The sequence below is a fragment of the Megalobrama amblycephala genome, unplaced genomic scaffold (assembly GCF_018812025.1).
Source record: "Megalobrama amblycephala isolate DHTTF-2021 unplaced genomic scaffold, ASM1881202v1 scaffold448, whole genome shotgun sequence".
NCBI lineage: Eukaryota > Metazoa > Chordata > Actinopteri > Cypriniformes > Xenocyprididae > Megalobrama > Megalobrama amblycephala.
This window is the reverse complement of record NW_025953383.1, coordinates 69,616-95,802: the sequence shown is the minus strand read 5'-3', so window position 1 is coordinate 95,802 and position 26,187 is coordinate 69,616. Positions and strand designations below refer to the sequence as shown.

The window sequence follows — 26,187 nt, the reverse complement described above, 5'->3', positions numbered from 1 at the left end:
ATTCTCCTGCTCCTTCAGCTGCACATTGGTCACCTCGTCCTCCTCATTCTCCTTCTCACACATATCACTGGGCACCTGAACACTCTCTTCCCACTCAACCATCCTCTGTAACAACTGACAGTTGTGAAACTATTTCAGATCAGTATGTTATGTTATATTTTAAAGGAATTTCAAACCCTAAACTTTTTAAGACACATTAAAGCTAAATTTTACCCTTTTGTGTTTTAGAGTTGATCTGCAGATGATTTTGAAGAAGCTTCATAGCAGAATTGATCTCTCATGTTGTCCCACATGCAATCAAATTAATGTAAGTCGAGACAACATATTACAAGGAAGCCTACAAGCTTTCAAACGAAGGCGCTTTAATCCAGAAGCAAGGCTGGATGTGATTTTTGTCGACTCTGATGGAGTTGGAGAAGGAGCTGTAGATGAAGGGGGACCAACCAGAGAATTCCTACGCTTGCTGATGAGGGAAATCCAGATGTCAAAAATATTTGAAGGGCCAGAAGATAATAGACTACTGGCTCTTGATACTCATGGTGAGGATTATCTTTTCTTTTTGTGTAAATTAAATATATATGATAAATATATCACCACACAAACTGATTTATTTATTTGTGTGTGTGTTTTGTTTTTGTCTGTTTTTCAGCACTTGAAAATGGCTTGTATATGAACATTGCAAAAATGATTGCAGTGAGCATAATACATGGTGGAGTTGGTCCTCATTTTTTTTCCGACCGTCTATTTATGCAACTCTGTAGCAAATCTACACCTCCTGTCTCCTTTCAGGAAATCGCAGACAGCTGCTTCAGAGATAAACTCTTAAAGGTGATTGTAAACTTTAGACTTGTCCATAAACAGTTTCATCTATGCAGGGATTTGTGATTTCGTGGCATAACTTTTTCTAATGATTTACTTGTAGATTAAAGAAGCAGACTCTGTTGAGAAAGCTAATTCTGCAATCTCAAATGCTTGTGACTGCCTCAACATGTTGGGAGCACTGAGGTTCATTTCATCCCTTGAAGAAAGGGATTGTCTAGTCCAATCTGCTGCAGAGTACTTCGTAAATGGGCGGACAAATTTGGCACTCAGACAGTAAGTATCCATCATAGGAGCCATGTTAGTGCCTTACAAAGAAAAAATGGAAATGGAAAGTTTGGTTGTGACTAAAATGTCAATATGACTAAATGTCCCGTGACAGATTTGAAGAGGGTTTCAAAACCTTTGGTCTGCTTGATGAGCTGAAGAAAAATCCTGGGATCTTCGAGGACCTCTTCATCAATGGCGTGACACCACTCGAGGCAAAAGATCTTTCAACGCTTTTCGAAGTGGACTTCTCTCCAGTGGGCAGCAACAAAAGGCGGCTGGAAAACAAAACCATCTGTTTTCGGAGAGATTGGCTAATTGATGTTGAAGGTAGGTGAAAAAACTTGAGTCTTTCAACCAAATCATTGTCTTTATTAAACGAACATAGATGTGTGCTTCTGTAAATATAAATATAGATATAAACATGTAAAACACAACTCAGTATTTGGTAAAACTGATCAGTAAAAGGTAAAATAAAATAATCCCTGCAAATTAGTGTTAATTTTGACAGCAAATTTTGATTTAGTTTTTGTCATAGTCGTTTGACTAAAATGCCATTTAGTTTTAGTTATGTTTTAGTCATCTGAAATTGTTTTAGTTTTAGTCGACTAAATATCATAAGACTTTAGTTGACTAAATCTACAGTATACTTAGTCAACTAAAATCGAATTAAAGGTCCCGTTTTTCGTGTTTTTTTGAAGCTTTGATTGTGTTTATAGTGTGCAATATAACATGTGTTCATGTTTCGCGTGTAAAAAAACACAGTATTTTTCACATAATTTACTTATCTGTTTCCACTGTCATAAAAACGGGCTGATGACTTCCTTGTTCTATGAAGTCCCTCCTTCAGAAATACGTAACGAGTTCTGATTGTGCCAGCGGTTCCTGTGTTGTGATTCGACAGCAGCTTAGCGAACCTTGCCCGGAAAGGTCACGCCTCTTACCATAACGTGGAGATGCACGCGCTCAGTGTTATTGTAAACATGTCTTTAATTTTACTGTAACGAAGTTTGTAAATGTGGGAAGAAGGAGGCGGGAACCGGCGAACATTCAACGTAACTTTAATGTAAAATAAACAAAGAACAAAACGAAAGTAATGCCGGCAGACGTCATCGCGGACGTCTGCCGGCCACACAAACATAATAAAACATAACGTAAAGTCCAGGCCTGGTCCTCTCTCGTCCTTCACTGATGTTGCTCCTCCTTTTATGCCTCCGGAGCTCCTCCGTGAGAGACTCGAGGCCGGCACGCCTCGCAGGTGACGCTCATTATCACTCGCGTCACCGGCCTCGCGCCGTTCCCTCACGGCTCTCGCCCGCCCTGCTCGTCACATTTACCCTATCAATTTGAGCCGGAATCAGACCCGGTGATTGGACTGCGGGATGAAAATAACAGTGTTTTGACGACATGGCGACAAACACACTCTACAAACGCAACTCTTGTGTATTCCTGTGGGCGGAGGTTAGTCAAAAAACTGTTTTAGTGACGTCATTAAAGAAGGAAGTAGAGGGATGTAGTCCAAACTGGCCGTTCGATGTAGGCGACTTCTGTTAAATAAAATATCTTGCTTGGCATTGAACTTTGAGCTTTAAAATTTTACAGATTTTATTTATACTCTAACAACAACATTACACACTAACTAAAGTTTGAAACATGGGATCACGAAGAACGGGACCTTTAAGTTAAATTGTAATGCATTAAACATTCCTCTAACAATACACAGATCGCTAACAAAACACACTTATCATTGAGGTACTATTAAAGTTTTTGTTTTAAATTTTGATTAGATTTGATTTTTAGTTTTTCTGCTTTCATTGTAATTATAGTTAAACGTTTTAGTAATTTTTTTTGTGTTTATGTCTTTTAGTTTTTGCTTTTAAATGTCTATATAGTTTTTTTTTCCCCGTTTTAGTTATTTTAGTACATCAGGTTAAGCTACAGCTCGGAAACTAGATGAAATAAAATAAATTTACATTTTTATACATCTAGTTTTTATTTGTTAGCATTTATTTCAAGTAATGAAGTTTTTTTTAGGGTTGTAGTTTTAGTTAACTATAATAACCCTTATACTTGTAAAATATATTGAATAATGTGTAAAATAATGTTCTTAGTCTTTCCTTCCTGTGATAGAAGATACAGTAGTTTACTATGAATTAAATAGAAATAAAATTGAATACAGTTTTTTTTGTGTAAACAAAATAACAATAGTGACCAGGAAAAAATAATTGTAAACCATCCCAAAATACACCGACACTTATTCTGAAATGTCTCTAGTCTGCTTATTTTAGTTCAGATGAGGGAGATAAAATGTGCATTCTTACAACCTTCTAAAACATTTTAGATCAGCACATAATACTTCAAATGTGTGCATCTTTCACACAGGACAGCAGTCCTGATTGGATATCTTATCACATCATCCCTCTCTATAATGTTTGTTTCGGTTTTATTCGGTGACTAAAATTAGAGTAGATTTTAGTCATAGTTTTAGTCATTCAAAACGCATTTTTTAGTCATCGTCTCGTTTTCTTCCATGAAAAAATGTTGACGAAAATTATGATATAAATTATTTGTCAACGAAATTAACACTGCTGCAAACAAGCCTTCACTGGCCTTTTTATGGGCCCACTTACGGCTGTCAGCGCAGGGTCCCTGAGAATTTTCTCATTGGAAAAGCGTTGGCCCCTTAGCACTGGCCCTGCACAGACAGCCCTCACTTAGCCTCCAGAAAACCTTAGCACTGTTTTATTGAAAATAAAGTTTGAAGTCACTGTTATGGAGTTAATCGCTTGCTTTATTTGGGCTCTTGACCCTTCTTTACTTTAATTTTTCTGTCTGGTGTAACTGTGTTCAGAAGCGCATTTGTTATAGCAAAAGTTGCCATAAAATCAGGAACAAAAATGTGATAAAACTTTAAAACTGGTAAAAAAAAAAAAAAAAAATACAACATTTATATCATGTAATATACATACACATATTTTTTTTTATTTTGCTCTTGATTAGTATAACTTTTAAAGTAATAGATTTGAAGTAGACATTATCCTACATATTTAGCCTTTCGGTAACCTACTGTAAAGATTTTGGTGACATAAAACAATTCTCAAACAGCTGTAAATATACAACAAAAATATTATATTTAATTCAAAACCCATATTCTTTCTATCAGCATGTCCCTTTAGGGGCTCCGTAGAGCACTGGTAATACAGATTTGGTTATCTGGAAAAGTGTGTATCTGGATCACAGTGATCCAATCCAATTTTTCTTTGAAAAACCAGCACAAAAGTAAGATTGATTACCTGATCCTGGATGGCAAAACATGGGATTTCCAAATCCAGATCATTCTGATCTAGATTAAACTTTTTTGAACATCTCGCCCCAAAGTGTACATACAGTATGAGTCTTACCAGGTGATAACAAGTAACACTGAAACAGTGTTAAAGTTAATGAGATAACTGATTGATGATTCAGTGATGATTGTCAATTAGTGGTGACACCTGATGTTAATAAGCAGAATCATTGAAGGAAAGAGAGAAAAAAGGTGTTAATTAATGTTTTATGGAATGATTCATTTCAAGTCACCATGAAAGAGGTCAGCGTTTGCTTTAGTTGGGCTCTTGACTCTTTGCCTTTTCTTATTAATTTTTTCTCTGATTGCTCCAACTTTGTGTTTGTTAAGCACATTTTTTAATGGTGAGAGAAAATGTGATCCAGTTGCAATATAATTTGGTTATGATATTGTCATCATGTGACAGCCTGATGTCTATTAGAGTCTAAATCTCTGACTGTGTGCTTGATGTGTAGCTTTAGTATTAATGATTGTAGTCCTGTGATTTTACAGCTTGAGATCCAACAGCAGGATGACTTTTTTTTTTAAAGAATAATACATTATGAACTGAAGCTTCAGTGTTTAAACACACACAGACATCAAGAATCAGCATCTGATTCTCAAGAACGGTGACGATAAATAAATACAAAATACTGACAAACAGATCAACTCTGAACATCACAAAACAAGCTACTGTCACAACAAAACAACAGAAAAATAAAAGCAAACATGAACCATCTACGAAAATTACAGGACAATTCAGCTGCATAATTTATTAATGTAGCAATGCATGATGGGAGCCATGGATGCATTTTGATTGGTGTCTCCCATCATGCACTGCAACATGAAGCACTTTGTTTGATTGTCACCATTATTGAGGGTCATATGCTGATTCTTGATGTCTCTGTGTGTGTGTGTTTTTTTTTATCTTCAGATTATAAAAGCTCTTCTGGATTTCAAGTGGTAACGGATTTACTATAAAGAAATAATATAACATCTATATGATTCTTTTCACCATCATGGTGACTTCAAACTAAACTTTCATTAAAACATTATCATCTAAACATCTGTTAATTCTCAATAAGAACTTTTGTTGATGTATGACAGAAAACAAATCAAACTGGTTAATAATAAGTGTAATAATGTTTAATGGCTGGAAGTCAGTTGTAGTTGTTGTGTCTCTCTCTTTTTCTCTTGTTGTTTCTTCAATGATTCTGCTTATTAACATCAGGTGTCACCACTAATTGTCAATCATCACTCAATCATCAATCAATTATCTCATTAATTTTAACACTGCTTCAGGGTTACTTTTTAACACCCAGCAAGATGGACTCATATGTACACTTTGGATGTTAATTTAACACTGGGCATTTATTGTATGTTGTTTATGTTGTCTTATGTTGTCCTTGTTCACTGCAAAAAAAATTCAAAAAAGGGGTTAAAAAATACTTTAGTTTAAAACAGTTTATATGTTTTAGATAGAATGCTGTCATTTGTGTTTGACAACATGTATAACAGAAAAAAAGGCAGAAATGTGAGACTAAAAGGAGTCTTGGTACCATACTTGTTTTGTTATCATAATGCCATTTTTGTTGATGTTACCAATGAAAGTCTTGCAGTAATTTGCTGTTAATTTCAATAAATATTTTTCTTACAACAGCTTGGTTTGATTATTTTTTAAATGTTTATTTTAATGCATTTACGTCAATATAATGGTAAATAATAGAGTACAGTTTACTGTTAAAATAATTATTTACAGTATTTTTAAAGTATAACGATTACAGCAACATCTTGCCTTTTGGAGCATTTACAAGATTTTATTGGCAACTTTAGTTGTCAGGTAAATACTGTAATTCAGTGCAATTACAAAAAAAATACTGTAATGTATACTACAAGTTCAATTTTATAATCCTGTAAAAAAAATACTGTATTCCACAAACAACAATATACTGTAAATTGATTAACAGTATTATACTGTAATCCTTTTTACAGCAATGAACAACTATTTTATAGGATTTTATTGGCAACTTTAGTTGCCAGGTAAATACTGTAATTCAGTGCAATTACAAAAAAAAATACTGTACACTGAAAAAAAAAAAGTTTTTTTGATGCTGTTCACTTTATTTAAACAACTTATTTTCAACACCACTATATTAGGTTTCTGTTCAAATTCAATTGCTTCATGTTAAATTAAGTTGAAACAATTACTTTTTGACTTAATTTTTTTTTTTTTTTTTTTTCAAATTAAATCAAGCAAACCCAACCAAAAACTCAAAACTCAATCAAACAGGATTTCACTTCCCATCATGCTTTGCAAAGGGGCTGAACTAGGAGTGTAAATGTTGAAATAAAGTGTTATTTTAAGCAGTTTTTAGGAAGATGACAAAAAATGGAAAGACTTTTTAATGTTTACTGTTCTATTATGTTGGTATTTAAAAGTTTCTGTTAATTAATATTTTGGGGGTTACCATTGTGGTGAAGTGTTGTACTTGTGCTTGGGTTGAGGACCTGCTAACAAACTTTCTAATTGTTTTAATAAAAAGTAATCACTATGGTAGTGCTAAGAGGGTTGTATTTCCCAGAAGCATTGTAAGCTTACGTTGATTGTAGAACCATTGCTACCAATGGAGTCATGATCAATTTACAATGTTATTGGGTAAGGCAATTTAGGATGAATCCAGTATCACATCTAGATTGCCAACACAGAACATCATAAAAGTTATGTAACTTGTGTTAGTTGAAAGTATAATTTTACTACAAGTTCAATTTTGTAATCCTGTAAAAAAAAAAAAAAAAAAAATACTGTATTCCACAAACAACAATATACTGTAAATGGAATAACAGTATTATACTGAATCCATTTTACAGCAATGAACAACTATTTTACAGAATTTTATTGGCAACTTTTTTGCCAGTAAATTCCTGTAAATTCAACAGTACATTTTTTACAGTGAATGGTTTATAAATTAAAGTATTTTTTCAAGATATTTTAATATTTGCTGCATGGTTAAAAATACCGACGCTATTACTTAGAGGAAAAAAGTTAAGCCGCATAGACCTATAGCCTATGTAGCATTTTATTATTACATTCAGAAATAATGATAATTAAAGCTGCAAGCAACATTTACCAGGGTTCAAGCACTTTAAGGCCTTTAAGCACATAAAAAGTTATTACATCTTATTCAGTAAGCATGTAAACATTTAGATCATAGACGAAAAAGACCATTTACAGCCAATACAGGCAATTCAGTAAGGAAAAACATGGTTTTTACAGTTTTTCTCAGTCGCTTTGGTGCATTTCTCACATCACTATTTACATTTGCACAACAGTTAGTTCAACCTCCACAACATTTAGTCATTTGTGCACATCATAGTAGCAGTTTCTCATTCCTTCGAACAAATTGCAAATGCTTTTGGACATGCATCAATTGCTTTCATACAACTCTCTGCTGTTTTATAACATTATCATTTGCTTATGTCATGTCAGTCAAAATTAACTATACTTGTGAATGCTGAATAGTCATTCCATATAAAACTAATAGTCCTCATTTCATTGCTTGAGTCATTACATACAAAAATGTTGAACTAGTTGTCAAAATCTGTCAAGCAAATTTTACACATTTTTTTTAAATCTTTTTTTCCTGAAAATGTCTCCTAAATTGAACAGTTTTTCTCAAGTGAATCTCAACTTTCACTGATGAGAAGGGGTGTGTGAAGCATTAGTTGCAACCAATGATAAGCCACTTCTCTACAATCACTGTCAGAGGTGAATCCCATAAACCCCCACTTTACAAGCATATACGAACCATGCAGGACATAGTGTGTACCATTTCTACAATACTGTGACACAGAAATGGAAGGTCAGCCTCATGGAAGAGGGGTAAGGGTGCAGGGAAGAAGGGGAAGGGGACAAAACAGGGGAAGAGGAAGAAGAGGCCAATAGGCAGATCCCTGATGAAATCAGGGCTACAATTGTGGATCATGTTGTCAATCACGGCCTCACAATGGCTGAGGCTGGTCGAAGGGTGCAGCCAAATGTTGGGAGAACCACTGTAAATTCAATTATTCAAACATTTCGTTGGGAGAACAGGTGTGTATAAATGGACAGTAATTCAGCACTAAACAATCTGCACTACACTACTGTCATTGTGTCATACATGAAGCTTGCAGTGGGACAAGAACTTGTCACTGTACATTTTACATTTAGACGTACAGCTTTACTGGATCACACATTTACAGTTTTTCTCAGTCGCTTTGGTGCATTTCTCACATCACTATTTACATTTGCACAACAGTTAGTTCAACCTCCACAACATTTAGTCATTTGTGCACATCATAGTAGCAGTTTCTCATTCCTTCGAACAAATTGCAAATGCTTTTGGACATGCATCAATCGCTTTCATACAACTCTCTGCTGTTTTATAACATTATCATTTGCTTATGTCATGTCAGTCAAAATTAACTATACTTGTGAATGCTGAATAGTCATTCCATATAAAACTAATAGTCCTCATTTCATTGCTTGAGTCATTACATACAAAAATGTTGAACTAGTTGTCAAAATCTGTCAAGCTAATTTTACACATTTTTTTTTTAATCTTTTTTTTCCTGAAAATGTCTCCTAAATTGAACAGTTTCTCTCAGGTGAATCTCAACTTTCACTGATGAGAAGGGGTGTGTGAATTAGTTGCAACCAATGATAAGCCACTTCTCTACAATCACTGTCAGAGGTGAATCCCATAAACCCCCATGATAGATTTTATGTTGGTCTCAGCATTGAAAGTATGTGGACTGAGGCTCCTTTTTTTTTTCCTCTGTCAAAGTTGTATACTATGTTTTAAACATATGGTTTTCTATGTACCAGAACCATTTCCATATAAGGCTCTACTAGGAGTAAATGTGAAACAGGGAATGGTCCCTGCTTAGGAGAAGGTCCTTGGGATGCTAAGGGACCTCATGGGTACCTGACCAATAGATGACCATATTTAGACTTGTTTTTCTATATGTATCACATTCCTATAACATGATCTATATGATGTATTCTCTTTCTCATTGGCTGAAACTATACTACACCCCTTGTACTCTTTCTATATATTCTCTCTTTTCTTATCAATAAAATGAGACTATATTCTCCCTCAGCGCTGAGTGATTGCTCATTCAATTGCCAAATAAGAGGTCTGGGATGAGGCACGAATTAGGAGCAAAAACCTAACAATTTGGGGGCTCGTCCGGGATTTCTCCAGACAGGTAAGAAATAAAATGCTTAAGTGCATCTTACTGTCTGTTGAGAAATTGATCCTTGTATTTTTGTGCCGCACTTTTTTCATATTTGTTAAAAGTGGATATCCTCGTATTTAGATAAATGCGGGAAGAGTGAAAGAGGATTGATCACCCTTTCATTTTTTGGTGTTATCCTCACGGATTATATACGTGGGAAGGGAATAGATGAGTTTGAGTTGAAAATTTTTCTCTCTCTCTTAGTCCATTTCATGATGATATCCTCAGGTCCTTGTTGGCAGTTGAATGAATAATACTGAATTTAAAATTTTTCTTTTTGCTAAAAATACTAAAAAGTTAATATAAAGCTGCAGACTTTAATTTGTATTTTGTCTGAAATTGTAAGGCTTTTCTTTAAGCAAAGGAGAGATCTTTGTTGGCTGTTTTAAATGGGTGAAACGATTAGTCGACCGTTGATGGGGGAAACCCCGAGGGATTTCATGAATCGCAATAATAAAGCGTTTTTCACAGAACCCTATCTCTCTAATCTCGCGGGATGGTCAGAAGGGAAAATACAATTAGATCCGTTTCCCCGCGATGGTTCTTTTAAAGATGAAGATATGCGTGCTGCAAAAGATATGATCTTTGGTTCTTGGGGTGACCCAGGATGGCCAATTGATTATATGAAAGATGCGTATAAAGTTTGGATGAAGATGAAAACTTATTGGGATAAGGGTCCAGAGTTGAAAAAACAAGACAGCTCTCTCTCTCAGTCTCAGTTGAAACCTGATGCGTCTCTTCCCCCATATGAATGTGTTGTTTCTGCTGAAATTCCAAAGCCCTTGACCAATCGACTGTATCCGCAGTTGCCGTCCACAACTGAAGTTTTTCCGTTTGTACAGCTTCCAGATGGTTACAAAATTACTCCTCTGAGTGTTACGGAGGCAGTGGCTATTTGCAAAGATCTTCCTGATCCGGCTAGGTCACCACATCAATTTGTGGCAGTGCTGCAACGGTTAACTGCCTACAGTCAATTGACGGGATGAGATTATCGTTTTATTTTGACTAAAACACTGCCTGCGGAAATCACAGAGGAGGAAATGATTGAAGAAGTTTATTATTTAAACCCCATCTACGATACACCGCCTGTTCGTCGTGTTGTATCTCAGAAAGCTGGAGATTCGAAGCCCCTTGATTTGTCTAAACCTTCACGAGTGCTTCTAATTACTGATTCGGAGGAAGATGAGGACGAAACAGGTGATTGGATTTGGGCCAGCTCAGGTAAACTTAAAGATTTTTTCAAGCAATTGACTGCTTTTTTGTTAAAAGTGTCTTCTGCTAAACAAGACATCTCGCATGCAGCCAATACCAAACAGAGAACTGGTGAAAGCCCTGTTGCATTCTTTAACAGATTTAAACATGCATGGGTTGAGGAATCTGCGATTCCTATTGAACAAAATTGTCCATTGTTCTTAAATACGTTCCTAAATAATATGAACAAAGACACTGCGCAGTTAATTCGTATAACTACTCCAAATATTACTACCATTTCTGTTGATGAATTAGGACGACGCTTGCGTGAGCTTTCCTCTGCTGGAGCTTTTGATGTCTCCAGGGGCAAAACTCCTGCAATGCTTCAAGTGAATGCTGCTGTGAATCCTCGTCCACAACAATTTGGAAATGTGAGACGCTGTTTTTATTGTGGCAAGCCTCTTACATAAATTAGGTATTCAACTTAATTTTAATGCTGACTCTCTACAACTTATTTTTCCTGCAGCCTTTTCTCTCACTGTTGATACAGGAAATGCTCTCCTTGAGGATGATTCTGCAACTGAGCTCAAACAGGAAATTGAGGGCGTCAACCCCAAGTTGTGGGCAGCCCATAAGGATGACGCAGGATTCATTGATGTCCAGCCCTATGTTGCTAAACTAATAACAGACAAGCCTGTGTATCAGAAACAGTACCCCCTCTCAAAAGAAAAGGTGGAGGGTATTCTTCCTGTTATTGATAAATTACTGGCTCAAGGCATCCTGGTGCACACTCATTCACCTTATAATACACCAATTAATCCAATTAAGAAAGCAAATGGTTCTTGGCGTTTAACTCAAGATTTGAGAAAAGTTAATGAGTTAGTAACACCATTGTCTCCTATTGTACCTGATGTGCAAACTATAATTAATTCTATTCCTTCTGAACATTCATTTTTTACAGTTCTGGATATTTCCAGTGCTTTCTTCAGCATTCCTGTTGATCGCCAAACACAGCCATTGTTTGCTTTTACCTTGGAAAATTCACAATTAACGTGGACAAGACTCCCACAAGGGTTCAGGGATTCTCCGGCTGTTTTCTCTGCTGTAGTGCACGCAACGCTGAAAAATGCCAAACTTCCTCCAAACACCTGTCTGCTTCAATATGCAGATGACATCCTCATCACTGGTGCAACTGAGGACATGTGTGCTGCTGCCTCTAAAATTGTCTGCAATATTTTGGCAGAGGCTGGTTTCAAAGCATCAAGAGAGAAACTACAGTGGGTACAGAGGAGGGTCGAGTACCTTGGACATGAACTGTCACAGGGCAAAGTGCAATTATCTGCTGACAGAGTGAAAGCTATTGCTACTTTCAAGCACCCATCGACACGGAAGCAGATGCAAAGCTTCCTGGGACTAGTTAATTATTGCCGAATATGGGTGCCCAACTGTTCCATGTATGATAAAATCCTACGAACTGCTACTCTGGGGACACAGAGGACATTACATGGACAGCTGAGATGGATCAAGCATTCAGACATTTGAAATCCTCCCTCATGAAACCTCCTGCACTCGGCCTCCCAAATTACTCTCAAGACTTTCACTTATACGTGCATGAAAGTGGGGGTACAGCCGCCGCAATCCTGGCCCAGGAACATGGGGTACTTTTCGTCCCATAGCTTATTTGTCTAAAACTCTTGATTCAGTAGCCAGGGGACTTCCTGCTTGTTTGCGTGCAGTGGCTGCCACGGCGATCATAGTGCAAGATGCTGAAAAAATTGTGTTATCACATAAATTGATAGTGCATACCTCTCATCAGGTAGGAGTCATTATGAGTAATATTTCTACTCAACATATGACTGCTCAACGCCGCTCTGGCTATGAGGCTATATTATTAGCTACTGCTAATTTGATTTTGAAGCCAACTTCTGTTATTCATGGCCCTACTGTACATTTGCACAGGTTGCTGACGCAAGGTGAATTTGAGAGTGATGACCACGAGTGCCTGGACAGAATCCAGATTTCGACTGCCTGCAGGCCAGATGTTTCTGCATCTGTCCTGGAGGAGGGGAAGAATTGGTATATTGATGGATCCTGTTTCAAGCCAAATGATAATGTATACTTGTGTGGGTATGCTATTGTTGAATTACCTGATCGTGTAATTGAGGCATACTCTTTGCCATATAAGTCAGCGCAAGTTGCAGAATTAATTGCTTTAACGAGAGCTTGTCAATTGGCAAAAGATCAGTGTGTTAATATATACACTGACTCTAAATATGCGTATAGCATAGTACATGATTTTGCTAAATTGTGGGAAGAAAGAAATTTTAAAACCTCAGATGGAAAGCCAATTGCTCACCATAGCATTGTAGCGGAGCTCATTAATGCAGCACAACAACCATCAAAACTCGCTGTTATTAAAGTAGCAGGACATACGTCAGGAGAAACAGATGAAGCCAAAGGAAACAGATTTGTAGATGAAGTAGCGAAATGGGCTGCTAAAGAAGTAATGTTAAGTCCACATGTAAGCGAAAGGGGCACAGATGTGCCTATGATGAATTCATTATTGACTAATGATTTGGACATTAAAATATTACAAGCTAACCCTACGCAAGCTGATTTGACTTACTGGTCAGACAATGAAGTAAAACCAGATCAAGTTGGACTCTTGAGAGACAAACAGGGTAGACTTGCATTACCTGCATCTGCGATTGTTATGCTATGTAGACATTATCATGGTGTATCACATGTGTCAAAAAAGAAAGTGATACAAATGTTGAATCGATCTTATTGCATAGCAAATATTCAAAGAAATACTCTGTTGATATTGGATGCTTGTCTGGTGTGTGCTCAAACTAACAAGCACAAGGCAACTAAACATGACGCTTTACCACATCCTGAGCTACCATTCCAACACTTGCAAATTGATTTTACGCATATGCCTCCTTGCGGAAATAATAAATATTTGCTTGTGATTGTTGACAGATTTTCTAAATGGCCTGAAGCTTTTCCGTGTGGAAAAGAAAATGCACAGACGGTAGTTAAAGTTCTGGCTAAGGACATTATACCGCGTTTTGGTATACCAATGGTTATCGATAGTGATAATGGAACACCGTTCACTTCCAAAGTCACGCAGTTGTTAGCCAAGGAGCTTAATATTACCTGGAGATTACATATCCCATTTCATGCTCCATCTAGTGGACAAGTTGAGAACATGAATAGGGTTATCAAAGATCGTCTTAATAAAGCGTGTCTTGATACAGGCAGAAATTGGGTTGATCTGCTGCCTGCCGTATTGACAGAAATTAGAATGTCACCATCAGCAACAACAAAGATGTCTCCGTTTGAAATCCTTATGGGTAGACCTTTCCCGACCCCATGGGTCAGAGGTCGCGCTGGCAATTTTTCCACAGGTGACACGGAGGTGATCATCACGGATTATGTGGATTCCCTAATTAAAACTTTGAATAGCATCAATGGTGATGTGTCTCTCTCTCTCCCTCTTCCTGCAGAAAAACCCACTCATCCTTTCGTTCCAGGACAACAGGTGCTGATAAAGTGTCTGAAGCCCACAAAACTGGGTGAGCCAAAATATCTGGGGCCCGCCACGGTGATTGCTGTGACGAGAACAGGAGTGCTGACTGACTTCCAGCCGCAGTGGATCCATGCCAGTCGACTGAAAGCAGCTCCATCCCAGGGGAACGTTCTGGTCAATGAGGAGAAGGAAGCCAGTGAGCCAAGGAAAGATCCGAAGGAAGGTGAACCAAGACGTTCAACGAGGAGAAGAAGAAACCAGCAATAATTATCATTGAAGCTCTCTAGCCATGATTGCTAAATTGACATTTTACCTGGTTGTGCTGACAAATGTGTTTATTCACATACAAGCTGCTGTTAGCACTGGTAATGAAACTTGGGTACATTATGAAGAAGAACCACATGCCTTCGCAGCTAACATGTGGTGGAGATTAGCCAACTACACTGCCAAATCTGAAGGAAAAACAGGTGACTGTTATGTTTGCACCAAAATGCCACATAGTGCTTCTGGACCACATGTAGAGGTTAAATCACTAAGGACAGAAGAAGAATTAGAATGCCCTATTTTTGTTAGCATTACTGGAATGATGGCTCCAAATAGAAGTGCAATATGGAGTTGTGGAAAAAGTAGAATAATGATGCTTGCAACGCAAGTACATGCTAAAGTGACAACCATTGGCTCTATTCCAGACTCACTGTTATGTATGGAAAGAGAAACTGGAACAGTGAGACTGGGGGTAATTCCTAAAAGTAAATGTAATCGAACATACCATCATTGTGAGATAGAAAATATGTCTTGTTGTATGAGGTGTATTTTGCATTATCCAAAAGCTAATATGACTGAGTGTTCTAAAGGAACACCACATCCTATATCTACTATGATTGCTTATGGATGGGCTAATCCTTTTATTCAAGATGTGTGTTCTAAATATTGTGCACTTGTGCCAGGTCAAAATTGCTACAGATATGCTCCTGCTTCACGGGGAACTAGAGCTGTAAAAGATTGGTTTTGGCTGTGTGGACATAGAGTCTACACTACTCTTCCAGAAGATTGGAGTGGAAGATGTGCTCTAGTAACTTTGGAAGAATATTCCATGGTTATTAGACCACACAAACCTCACGTTATGACAAAACAAAAACAGAAAAAGAAACGCTCCCTCTCTAGTCGCGGTTCAACTAGTAGTTTGAGTAGAGATAATCCAGTACCAAAGCAACATCGACTCTGGACTGGTACTGAAAGATTCTTTGAAGCAGTGTTTCCAGGAATAGGTGTCTCTAGTCTTCAAATTGAAGTTGAGGTTACAAGATATGAGCTAATTTCATTTATCAATACTACAAGAGACACATTGGCTGGTGTTCAACAGGAACTCCGAGGGCTCTGTTTAACTGCCCTGCAAAACAGGCTAGTTTTAGATCAATTAACCGTGGCAGGAGGAGGAGTTTGTGTTATTGTTGGTACTTCTTGTTGTACTTATATCCCTGAAAATGATGCAGATGGTCATTTAATTTCAGAGGGTTTAAAAAATATGACTAGAATTGCTCAAGAATTACAAGAACGAGAAGTTACTGATAATCAAAGTGGGTTCTTAGCATGGCTCACAGGATGGCAACAAATGCTTGTATCTGCTTTAATTCCTATAGGTGTGATCCTATTAATTATGGCATTTATTATCTGTTGTATCATTCCATTTATTAGAGCTTTGATTAATCGTGCCATGAACAACTTTGTATCCTCTCAATATGCTTTGATGAATAGACCTGTTAAATGTTAATAATTTTGAAGGAAAATGAAGGAAATGTTTGCTGAGGAATGTTATGATTTTGAAAGTAATGCTGAGACTTGGGTGTGGCAATTTTATTGCCAAAAGGGGCAATTGATAGATTTTATGTTGGTCTCAGCATTGAAAGTATGTGGACTGAGGCTCCTTTTTTTTTTCCTCTGTCAAAGTTGTATACTATGTTTTAAACATATGGTTTTCTATGTACCAGAACCATTTCCATATAAGGCTCTACTAGGAGTAAATGTGAAACAGGGAATGGTCCCTGCTTAGGAGAAGGTCCTTGGGATGCTAAGGGACCTCATGGGTACCTGACCAATAGATGACCATATTTAGACTTGTTTTTCTATATGTATCACATTCCTATAACATGATCTATATGATGTATTCTCTTTCTCATTGGCTGAAACTATACTACACCCCTTGTACTCTTTCTATATATTCTCTCTTTTCTTATCAATAAAATGAGACTATATTCTCCCTCAGCGCTGAGTGATTGCTCATTCAATTGCCAAATAAGAGGTCTGGGATGAGGCACGAATTAGGAGCAAAAACCTAACACCCCACTTTACAAGCATATACGAACCAAGCAGGACATAGTGTGTACCATTTCTACAATACTGCGACACAGAAATGGAAGGTCAGCCTCATGGAAGAGGGGTGAGGGTGCGGGGAGGAAGGGGAAGGGGACAAAAGAGGAAGAAGAGGCCAATAGGCAGATCCCTGATGAAATCAGGGCTACAATTGTGGATCATGTTGTCAATCACGGCCTCACAATGGCTGAGGCTGGTCGAAGGGTGCAGCCAAATGTTGGGAGAACCACTGTAAATTCAATTATTCAAACATTTCGTCAGGAGAACAGGTGTGTATAAATGGACAGTAATTCAGCACTAAACAATCTGCACTACACTACTGTCATTGTGTCATACATGAAGCTTGCAGTGGGACAAGAACTTACATTTTACATTTAGACGTACAGCTTTACTGCATCACACATTTAGTGTATTGTAGTGTACAGTAGTGCTACAGTAAAGATTTGCCATATGTACTGCAATATTGTTTACAGTTGTGCACAGCTCTACCCAAAGGGAGTTTGTTTGTTGCAAATAAGGGTGTATTTTTTCTTTTGCACAATGAACAAATTAGAATTGCAAAGAGCATATGCAAAAATGTGAAACATACATATTCAGTGTCTTGTACTCAGTTACCTCACTAAATACAGTAATGTGTAACTTTACTGTATTTTTCAAATGGCTGTGCAAATAGTATATAGTGCTGTCTTGAGCATTTTCAGGTAGTGTCACCAAGATCTGACTTTTTTGCATTGGAAAACATTGACAGAGTAAACTGTCATAATGAAAACATGACAAAGCCATTTGACTATCTTGTTCATAAACAATGGTGTCAGGACTTTTCATCTTGATGACACTGACACTTTCATTGACACGAATACTTGCTTTTGAGGAATGACCTATCCATTTTGAGCAAGTGACACGCTTTTGCAGGTTATCAACTAGGTTTTGCAGTTTGTACTAATTGTTTTGAGAACTGCATTAACTGTTGTGCAAATGTAAATAGTGATGTGAGAAATGCACCAAAGCGACTGAGAAAAACTGTAAAGGTTTTTTGACAGTTATAGCGCCATCTGTCGCCCGATATCTCCACCACTTTTTTTGAGTGTCCTCAGAGTGTGCCCATACATATGTGTGCCAAATTTGGTGAAAATATCTCATTTCGTTTTGAAGTTATAGACACATATATAAGAGAGCATAAAAAATGACCCATGAAAGACTTAGATTGGATTTTTTTGCCACTTCCTATCAAAATTTTGACAGTTGGGCATCTTCATTTAGTAAACCAACTTAGGTTCCGTGTTTCCTACGCTGGTTTCGTCTCAATCGGACTAACGGTTTCAAAGATATTCGCAAAAGTTTTTTAAGCGCTAAATCACAACGTAGCACAAACCATAAGGTGAAACCTACCATATTTGTATTGTTGGATTCGGCAAGGATTCAGGAGTCTAATGACATTACTCCTGTGAAAATAAGTCAGACACATCCAAAGTTATATATATTTTCATCTAAAACCATTAAAAACATGTTTTTAAAAGTTTTTTCACAATTATAGCGCCACCTATTGTCCGATTTACACGAAAATTAGCATGCTTCTTTAGAGTCATATTCTGCATGTGCTCACCTATTTTCGTGAAGTTCTGAGTTTTCGTTTAGGTTTTATAGGCTTTTGGGTATATTTAGCCACACCCATTTTCTAAATGACCCAGTTATAGCAACCCAAAGGACAAAGTTCAACTTTATTTTGATAATTATTGATCTAGAGACTCCATAGAATTGTCCTACACTGGTTTCGTTCCGATCGGACAAAAAACCTAGGACTAGTTTGCAAAAGTAGGTTTTTCACATATTTGCAAATAATTAATGACCGATTTGATTGACAGCATTGGTTGTTGAGGCAAAGTTGTTCATCATGAGGAGATCTATCAAATGATATGCATATTATGTGGTTTTATGAAATACCACGATTACCGAGGCGTAAAACTCGTTAGCGCCAACTTGTGGCCGATTTCTTTCAAAATTCTTACAGAACTCTAGGTCCATGAGTCGAACATGCCCATCGAGTTTCGTTCCGATCGGCCTCCGTTAACCTTGTCTAATAGGTGCTCAAACTTCATTGGCCGATGGCGGTCATGTTTTTTGAGATACGCCATAGACAATCATGTCCCCTTGGACCAAGACACTGCATGCCAAATTTCAAGTCAATCGGACTTATGGTTGCATAGTTACAGCCGTTTTTAGGTTTTGTTCAAGTTATAGCACCACCTAGTGTCCAATCAACACGATTTTTTATATTGTGACCAAAAATTGAGCCCGTACATATGTTTACCAAGTTTGGTGCAAATATGTCATTTCATTCTGGAGTTATAGCCATTTTAGTAAAAGTGGCTCCGCCCTTAACATACGTTTTGAAGGCCCTTTCACACAGGACGCGGTATGCTCTGCGCTATGAAAACCATTCATTTAAATGGCTTGCGGCATGTGTGGACGGTTTGTTGATGCGTTGACCAGAGTTCAAAGTAGTTCAACTTTTGCCGCTGCGCTCTGTGACGATTACTTGCGCGGCCAATATAAACAGGGCATCGACACAATCGGAAAGCAAAATGGATAAACAGCTATTTACTGTGTTGGAATTTCCAGAGCTATACAATACAAGTTTGCTGGTTGTAGAGACATTGGGAGAAAAGCTGTGCATTGAAGACATGACAAACACTGTCAAGAGCTGCTCTTTCTTCTTCTTACAAGCAGGGCTATTGCTATCGCTCACTTCTTAGCACGGGACATATACTTTGCTGCTGACCGAATGCATGGAACAACAATCAGATAACTATGTTAAGAACTCCCGATACAAGTTTGGAAAACTCCGCCTACTTTGCTCTGGCGTAGCGTAGCGCAAATCGATTTGTATCTGAAGCGCATACCGCATCCTGTGTGAAAGGGCCTGGCACCGGCGCGACAACTGGATTTATTTCTATAAGACCGTCTCCGTAATTTATAGTCATACAGGTAAAATCAAGCAGAATGTCTGTTTCCTTTTCTAGATCTTTGGACTGCGCCTCAAATAACCGCTTTCGTTTTGTTAATCTGTAGACATAATTTTTTATCCTATATAGGCCTAAATATTCCCTTTTATATTATGTAGGTAGGCCTATAGTTTTCTCCGTTCACTGAAGCGCTGCAGATTCTTGATGTGACGTTGAAAATTGTACTATCCTGCAATTTTCGCTGGTTTCACTTAAATGTAGGCCTAATACTTGACAGTTGGTTGGTGACATTATCATCGGAAAAACTAATTCCAGGGCATTGCCATTGTGACTTACCTATGATGATTTGACAGCTGGGCTGAGCGCGTGAGCGTGGGTATTTCACTCACTGTAGGGCCTGAGCACGGGCATTTCACTCGTTGGATGCGTCAGCATCACATTTGCATTTGGGCGGAGCCAGACGTTGTGAACATTCGGGGCTTAGCCCAAATATTTTTCCCAATGACATTTTAATTTTCTGTTAACAGCTTTACTGACTTGAAAGGAGCTTTGTTGTAATATTGTTGAGTAAAGGTGATAAAATGTACATTATTTCCCACTGGAATTTGTAAAACTATGTTTGGTGTACCTCCTCTAGGGGGGTCTGGGGGCATGCCCCCCAAGAAGAAAATTTTATACATTTTAAGGTTAAATGCATCAATCTGGTGCACTTTAAGAGCTCAAAATTAAGAGCTTCAACCCATGTCTGTTAACGATTTTCTTTCTTTCTATTTTTACAGTGCAGTACTGGCAGCAGGGTTGCCAGCAAGTTACTGTATTTTGATTTACAGTAATTGTACTAATTGTACTTTAATTCAATTTACAGTACACAAGAACAGTACTGTAATTCTACAAAACAGTACTGTACTGTATTTTTACTGCATTTTCTACTTTTAGTTTGCTTCTGCTGTAATTAATAATAGAGTATTGTACTGTAATATCAATATTGATATATCACTGCTAAATATTACTGCAATTTTCAAATTAACTAGTAATATTAATATTATAATTATATAATATGTAGTTATTATGGTATATAAACTTATAGGAAGTAATATTAATGATGACAGAATACCTGCAAATCAAAAGACAATCCAAACAATGTTCTTGTCAAAAATATGTTTTATTCAATCGAACTATTAAAACCATTTTATTAAAAACCATTGCATGTTCAGTGAATCAGCAATTTACAGGTATTAACGGCTGTTAAAGGGACAGTTTACCCAAAAATGAAAATTCTGTCATCATTTACTCTCCCTCAAGTTGTTCCAAACCTATATGAATTTCTTCCTTCTGCTAAACACAAAAGAAGATTGTGAAGAATGTTGGTAACCAGACAGTTGATGGAAACCATTGACTTCCATAGTGGGGGAAAAAAATACTATGAGAGTCAATGGGTGCTGTCAGTTGTCTGGTTACCAATATTCTTAAAAATATCTTATTTTGTGTTTAGCAGAAGAAAGAAACTTATACAGGTTTGGAATAACTTAAAGGTGAGTAAATGATGACAGAATTTTAAAGGGATAGTTCACCCAAAAATGAAAATTCTGTCATGAATTACTCTCCCTCATGCCGTTCCACACCCGTAAGTCCTTCGTTCATCTTCAGAACACAATTTGAGATATTTTTGTTGAAATCTGATGGCTCAGTGAGGCCTCCATAGGGAGTAATGACATTTCCTCTCTCAAGATCCATTAATGTACTAAAAACATATTTAAATCAGTTAATGTGAGTACAGTGGTTCAATATTAATATTATAAAGCCATGAGAATATTTTTGGTGCGCCAATAAAAACAAAATAACAACATATATAGTGATGGCCGATTTCAAAACACTGCTTCAGGAAGCTTCAGAGCGTTATGAATCTTTTGTGTCGAATTATGATTCGGATCACGTGTCAAACCACCAAACTGTTGAAATCACGTGACTTTGGCGCTCCGAACCACTGATTCAATACACTCCGAATCTTCCTGAAGCAGTGTTTTTAAAATTGGCTATCATTATATAAGTTGTTATTTTGGTTTTTTGGCGCACCAAAAATATTCTGGTTGCTTTATAATATTAATATTGAACCACTGTACTCACATTAACTGATTTAAATATGTTTTTAGCACATTAATGGACCCTGAGAGAGGAAGTGTCATTGCTCCCTATGGAGGCCTCACTGAGCCATCGGATTTCAACAAAAATATCTTTTTTTTGATTTGTGTTCTGAAGATTAACGAAGGTCTTATGGGTGTGGAACGAAATGAGGGTGAGTAATAAATGACAGAATTTTCATTTTTGGGTGAACTAACCTTTTAAGTGTGCACAAATGTAAATGAAACAAAAATATACAAGAAAAGAGAACTTGAGGATTGGGTTGGGTAAAAGAATGACAAGTGAGTGACAAAAAAAAAAAAGTGTGTGTGGGTGCAGGCATCATCAAGTTTTGTGGGTTGATGGCCATCACCTTCCTCTGCACCACCCTTTTGGTCCCCTTGCTGACTCCCTGTCTGGCACTTCGTCTGTCTGGCATTTCCATCTTCAGGGTTGATTCTGACCAGGAACCTGTTAGCAATATCATACCAGTCAATAAATATGCTTTTCATTTTTGGATGAACTAACCCTCTAAAACATTGTATTAAAATGGCTAATACTTACAGAAAACTTATTCCCAGGCTGCAGAGACACACTGTAGAGCTGTAAGAAATCAAAATACATTTATTCAGTTATGCGTTACTTGTTGAGGACGTATAAGCTAACACATCACTGTATTTCATACACTCCAACAATACATCTTTAGTAATAATAAACTAAAAAAAAAGCTTCTGCTTCTTAAAATTCTAAGTTGCTTTTTTTGGCATACATGGCATGTTGACTAATATATCAACTCTGATATATATATAATTTTTACCTTTATTCATAAATAATTAATCATTATTTGTCATTACAATTACAACGCTATAGAACTTGTGTTTGCAATCTTAAAGTCTCGTGTAATCTCGCGATATCTCTTCAGACCACAAAAAAATGAAAATGAGCATAATTTCTATTTTCTGAAATATTGACATACCAACAAACTGACACAGAAGTGGCAAAATAGGCCTAATAGGGCAAATTTTTTATTTCATATACATTATTACTATTATTATTATTATTATTATTATTATTATATATGGTTAAACACTTGTTTTTTAAGGTATAGTCTACGAGCTTATTTCAGCATTGATTAAGACAGGATTAAGTAGACACACACAGACATCAAGATTCAGCGTATCAACCTAAACAATGGTGACATGATGACTGAATCTGATGAGTTTTTCTTCTCTTTTTTCTATAACAAACGTGCTTCAGAAACACAGTTACAGCAGCCAGAGAAAAGGATTAGTCCACTTTTGAAATACAATTTTCCTGATAATTTACTTGCCCCCATGTCATCCAAGATGTTCATGTCTTTCTTTCTTCAGTCGAAAAGAAATTAAGGTTTTTGATGAAAACATTCCAGGATTATTCTCCTTATAGTGGACTTCAATGGTCTCCAGACAGTTGAAGGTCAAAATTACAGTTTCAGTGCAGCTTCAAAGGGCTTTAAACGATACCAGACGAGGAATAAGGGTCTTATCTAGAGAAACAATTGGTCATTTTCGGAAAAAAAAAAATACAACTGTATATGCTTTATAAACAAATGATCACCTTGCACGTGCTTCCGCTTTCCGTATTCCTCAAAAAGCCTACGTGGTATGTCCTACGCCTTCACTATTCTACTAACAGAAAAAAATTAAACTGGAGCCGCGTTCGTTCCGTAAGTTGAATAGGGAAGGCGTAGGACATACAGCATAAGGAGGGAGATAGAGCGGATGGGATTTTGTGTTGCTGTCAATTTGGAGTCCTATCAATAAATGATAGGCCTTAAGAATTTGTCAGTCATCCCCTCTTGCTATTTGGGGAAATGAACTCAGCACTATAATTGGTCAAACTCTTTTTCTTTTGCTTAATTTGAGTACTACGCATGCACAGAGCCAGGTTTTTGCATAGTTTAGAGTGACAAATTGTACCAGCGTGTACATTGAGGTCAAAATGCGTACATGTTGGCAGGTCTGTATCTGATATTGCATTTTAACCTACTTCTTTCTGTCTGTTTGAAGACTACATGGCCTTAAAACCTTAAAGCATCAAGATTTCTGGACAGGCTTTATGAAGCCAACATTAAAATTAGTCTTATCTTTATTATTAGGTATTATTTGACATTTTCCATTTTAGTTTGCTGTTGAATGTCTTTACTAATGGCATCCCTAACATTCTCTAATCTGTGTGATTATAGAAGGTGACTGCAATCCATTGACACTGGAAATGGTGCTGGAGTTTGCTTCTGGAGCCTCATCTGTGCCTCCACTAGGATTCCCACATCAGCCAAAAATTGAATTTCTTCATACATTTGGTCAAGAAACCAGAATATTTCCAGAGGCCAACACATGCCTTATTGTTCTCAGACTTCCAATTCACAGTACTTACGAACATTTTAGAACCTACATGACCGAAGGTATTTTGCAGTCGCCAACTTTCGGCACCATGTAATACCTAATGTACCGTGTTCATGTAAGGGTGAGGAAATACTTCATGTTTCTTGTTAGTTTCAGTTTTGCAAGTTAATGAAATAATTCTCTTATTCACCCTTATGACATCTAAAACACAAGTTTTACTGTAACTTTGTTTACTGTTGTTGTAGTTTTTTACCTTTAATGTTTGATTTAAATTTAGTTATAGATGCACATTTTGCCTCATTTACTCAGTTTATCAACATCAGTTATAATGCCTCTAAACTGAAAGAACACACAGCAAGTAAAACAGTTATCCATCTAAATGTTTCAATGCATCAACGAAACAATAAAACCTGACTCAGTATTTGATTGCATTTGTCTGAAATCTTTGTTCACATTAGAGCAGCATTTCTCAAAGTGTGGGGCGCGCCCCACTGGTGGGGAGTAGAGAATAGAAATTTGGTCATTTTTAACCTTTTGAGGGTACATCCCCACATATAGGATTTTTTTTTTTCCCCCTCTTCCCCATAACACTTTCCGCCAAAATAAACATACATAAATTACAACAGTAATAATAATAAAAAAATAAATAAATTTAATATATTTAAATATAATTCCTTTAACAAAGGAACAATATTATTCTAAGAAAAGATCATTATAAATAATAAATAAAAGTACATAATACTCATGATGCAATGACAGCGGAACTACTTTGGACATTAGGATTTTTGGCATAAATGTGTGAATTACATACAAATGATTAAAAACATGGCACAGAATAGTGACTAACATATGTGCTGCGTCCCAATTCGCCTACTTATACTACGCCCTAAAAGTATGTACTCTGAACAAAAAAGTGCTTACTTTTGAGTGTGTAGCAAAAGAGTTTTTTTTTTTTTTTTTTTTTGAGTGTGTAGCAAAAGAGTAGACAAGCTTTGGGACATACTATCACGTCATTCAATCGCGTCTTTGTCGTATCCTGTCACCGTAAACTGGCCTGTCAATCATCTTACATCCTCCACATTTCATTTAGTTAATTTCCTACCGTATCAAAGTGAAATGCAGCACGTTGATCTGCAGTCGCGGGTCTTTCATGTGGAGTACTCCTTATATCAATGCATAATGATGCATTTAAAAGTTAATGGCCAACGTCCACATTGGTATTTGCAGATGAAAATGGCCAACCTTTATAAACGTCCACATTGGTATTTGCAGATGAAAAATAACACATATAACATTAAATAAAAATATTTTCTATCAAACCTCTCAGCGTCGATCGCGCATATCCGCCATGTTTTGTAGTTTGTTTGAACACTTTTTACTCGTGTTTGTAGTTCTGAACTGAATCCTCGTCCAACGCGCAATGGGTTGTGGGCAATACGGATGACGTGTTTTTGTAGGCCAAAACGGAAGTTAGCGGCGCATGGGTTCCCTCGATCGAAATCCTATTAATTTTCCCCATAGACTTTTGGAAATTGGCAGAAAATAAGCTTTGTGTTTAACAAAGGGTTATGACACTTACACGTTTTGTCTATCATGATAATCTTTACAAGTTAAAACAACATTTATACATTTTGAAGCCTAAATAAAGTTGTCAGATATAAAAAGCTAACAGGCTATAAACGGACTACAGCACACCATGGTCGCGGATCAACGTCACGACCAAGCTTGCTCAAACTATTTAAAAAACAACTTTATTTAAAAACATGCTCGCTGATTATGATCTGCACTGTGTATGAATACTTATCCACATTTTCATGAGAAATGCTGTCCAAATGTCCTGTTTGTCATGATGACGTCTAAAGTAGTCCCTTTTAGCACTTTGTTAGCAACCGACGTTTTGAAGACACAGTAAAGGTTTAAAAAATCACAAGCGGGTAAAAACTG

At 36.9% G+C, this 26,187-nt stretch overlaps 2 protein-coding genes across 4 annotated transcripts; both read left to right on the top strand.

The window, feature by feature from the left end:
* The first annotated feature begins 14 nt into the window (after positions 1-14).
* On the top strand, positions 15-25,575 carry LOC125261634 (G2/M phase-specific E3 ubiquitin-protein ligase). Its single transcript, XM_048180189.1, has 6 exons — positions 15-142; positions 229-539; positions 650-828; positions 923-1,095; positions 1,202-1,416; positions 24,084-25,575. Exons 2-6 carry the CDS (start codon positions 242-244, stop codon positions 24,335-24,337), a joined length of 1,119 nt encoding a protein of 372 aa, XP_048036146.1. The 5' UTR covers positions 15-142; positions 229-241; the 3' UTR covers positions 24,338-25,575.
* LOC125261633 (ERV-BabFcenv provirus ancestral Env polyprotein-like) lies at positions 12,538-16,670 on the top strand. 3 transcript variants are annotated; one of them, XM_048180187.1, is made up of 3 exons: positions 12,538-12,692; positions 12,836-12,952; positions 14,386-16,670. In XM_048180187.1, the coding sequence occupies exon 3, from the start codon at positions 14,698-14,700 to the stop codon at positions 16,177-16,179; it is 1,482 nt and encodes a 493-aa protein (XP_048036144.1). In that variant the 5' UTR covers positions 12,538-12,692; positions 12,836-12,952; positions 14,386-14,697; the 3' UTR covers positions 16,180-16,670. The 3 variants fall into 2 exon arrangements, with proteins under 3 accessions (XP_048036144.1, XP_048036142.1, XP_048036145.1); XM_048180185.1 differs by having other exon boundaries at positions 12,538-12,952.
* Positions 25,576-26,187: the final 612 nt, after the last annotated feature.

Bases quoted from the DNA above. Each gene is read 5' to 3' on its own strand.
- LOC125261634 (XM_048180189.1), top strand. From the start codon at position 242: ATGATTTTGAAGAAGCTTCATAGCAGAATTGATCTCTCATGTTGTCCC. The intron at 829-922 runs GTGATTGTAAAC...ATTTACTTGTAG, and splicing joins TCAGAGATAAACTCTTAAAG to ATTAAAGAAGCAGACTCTGT. The intron at 1,417-24,083 runs GTAGGTGAAAAA...GTGTGATTATAG, and splicing joins TTGGCTAATTGATGTTGAAG to AAGGTGACTGCAATCCATTG.
- LOC125261633 (XM_048180187.1), top strand. From the start codon at position 14,698: ATGATTGCTAAATTGACATTTTACCTGGTTGTGCTGACAAATGTGTTT.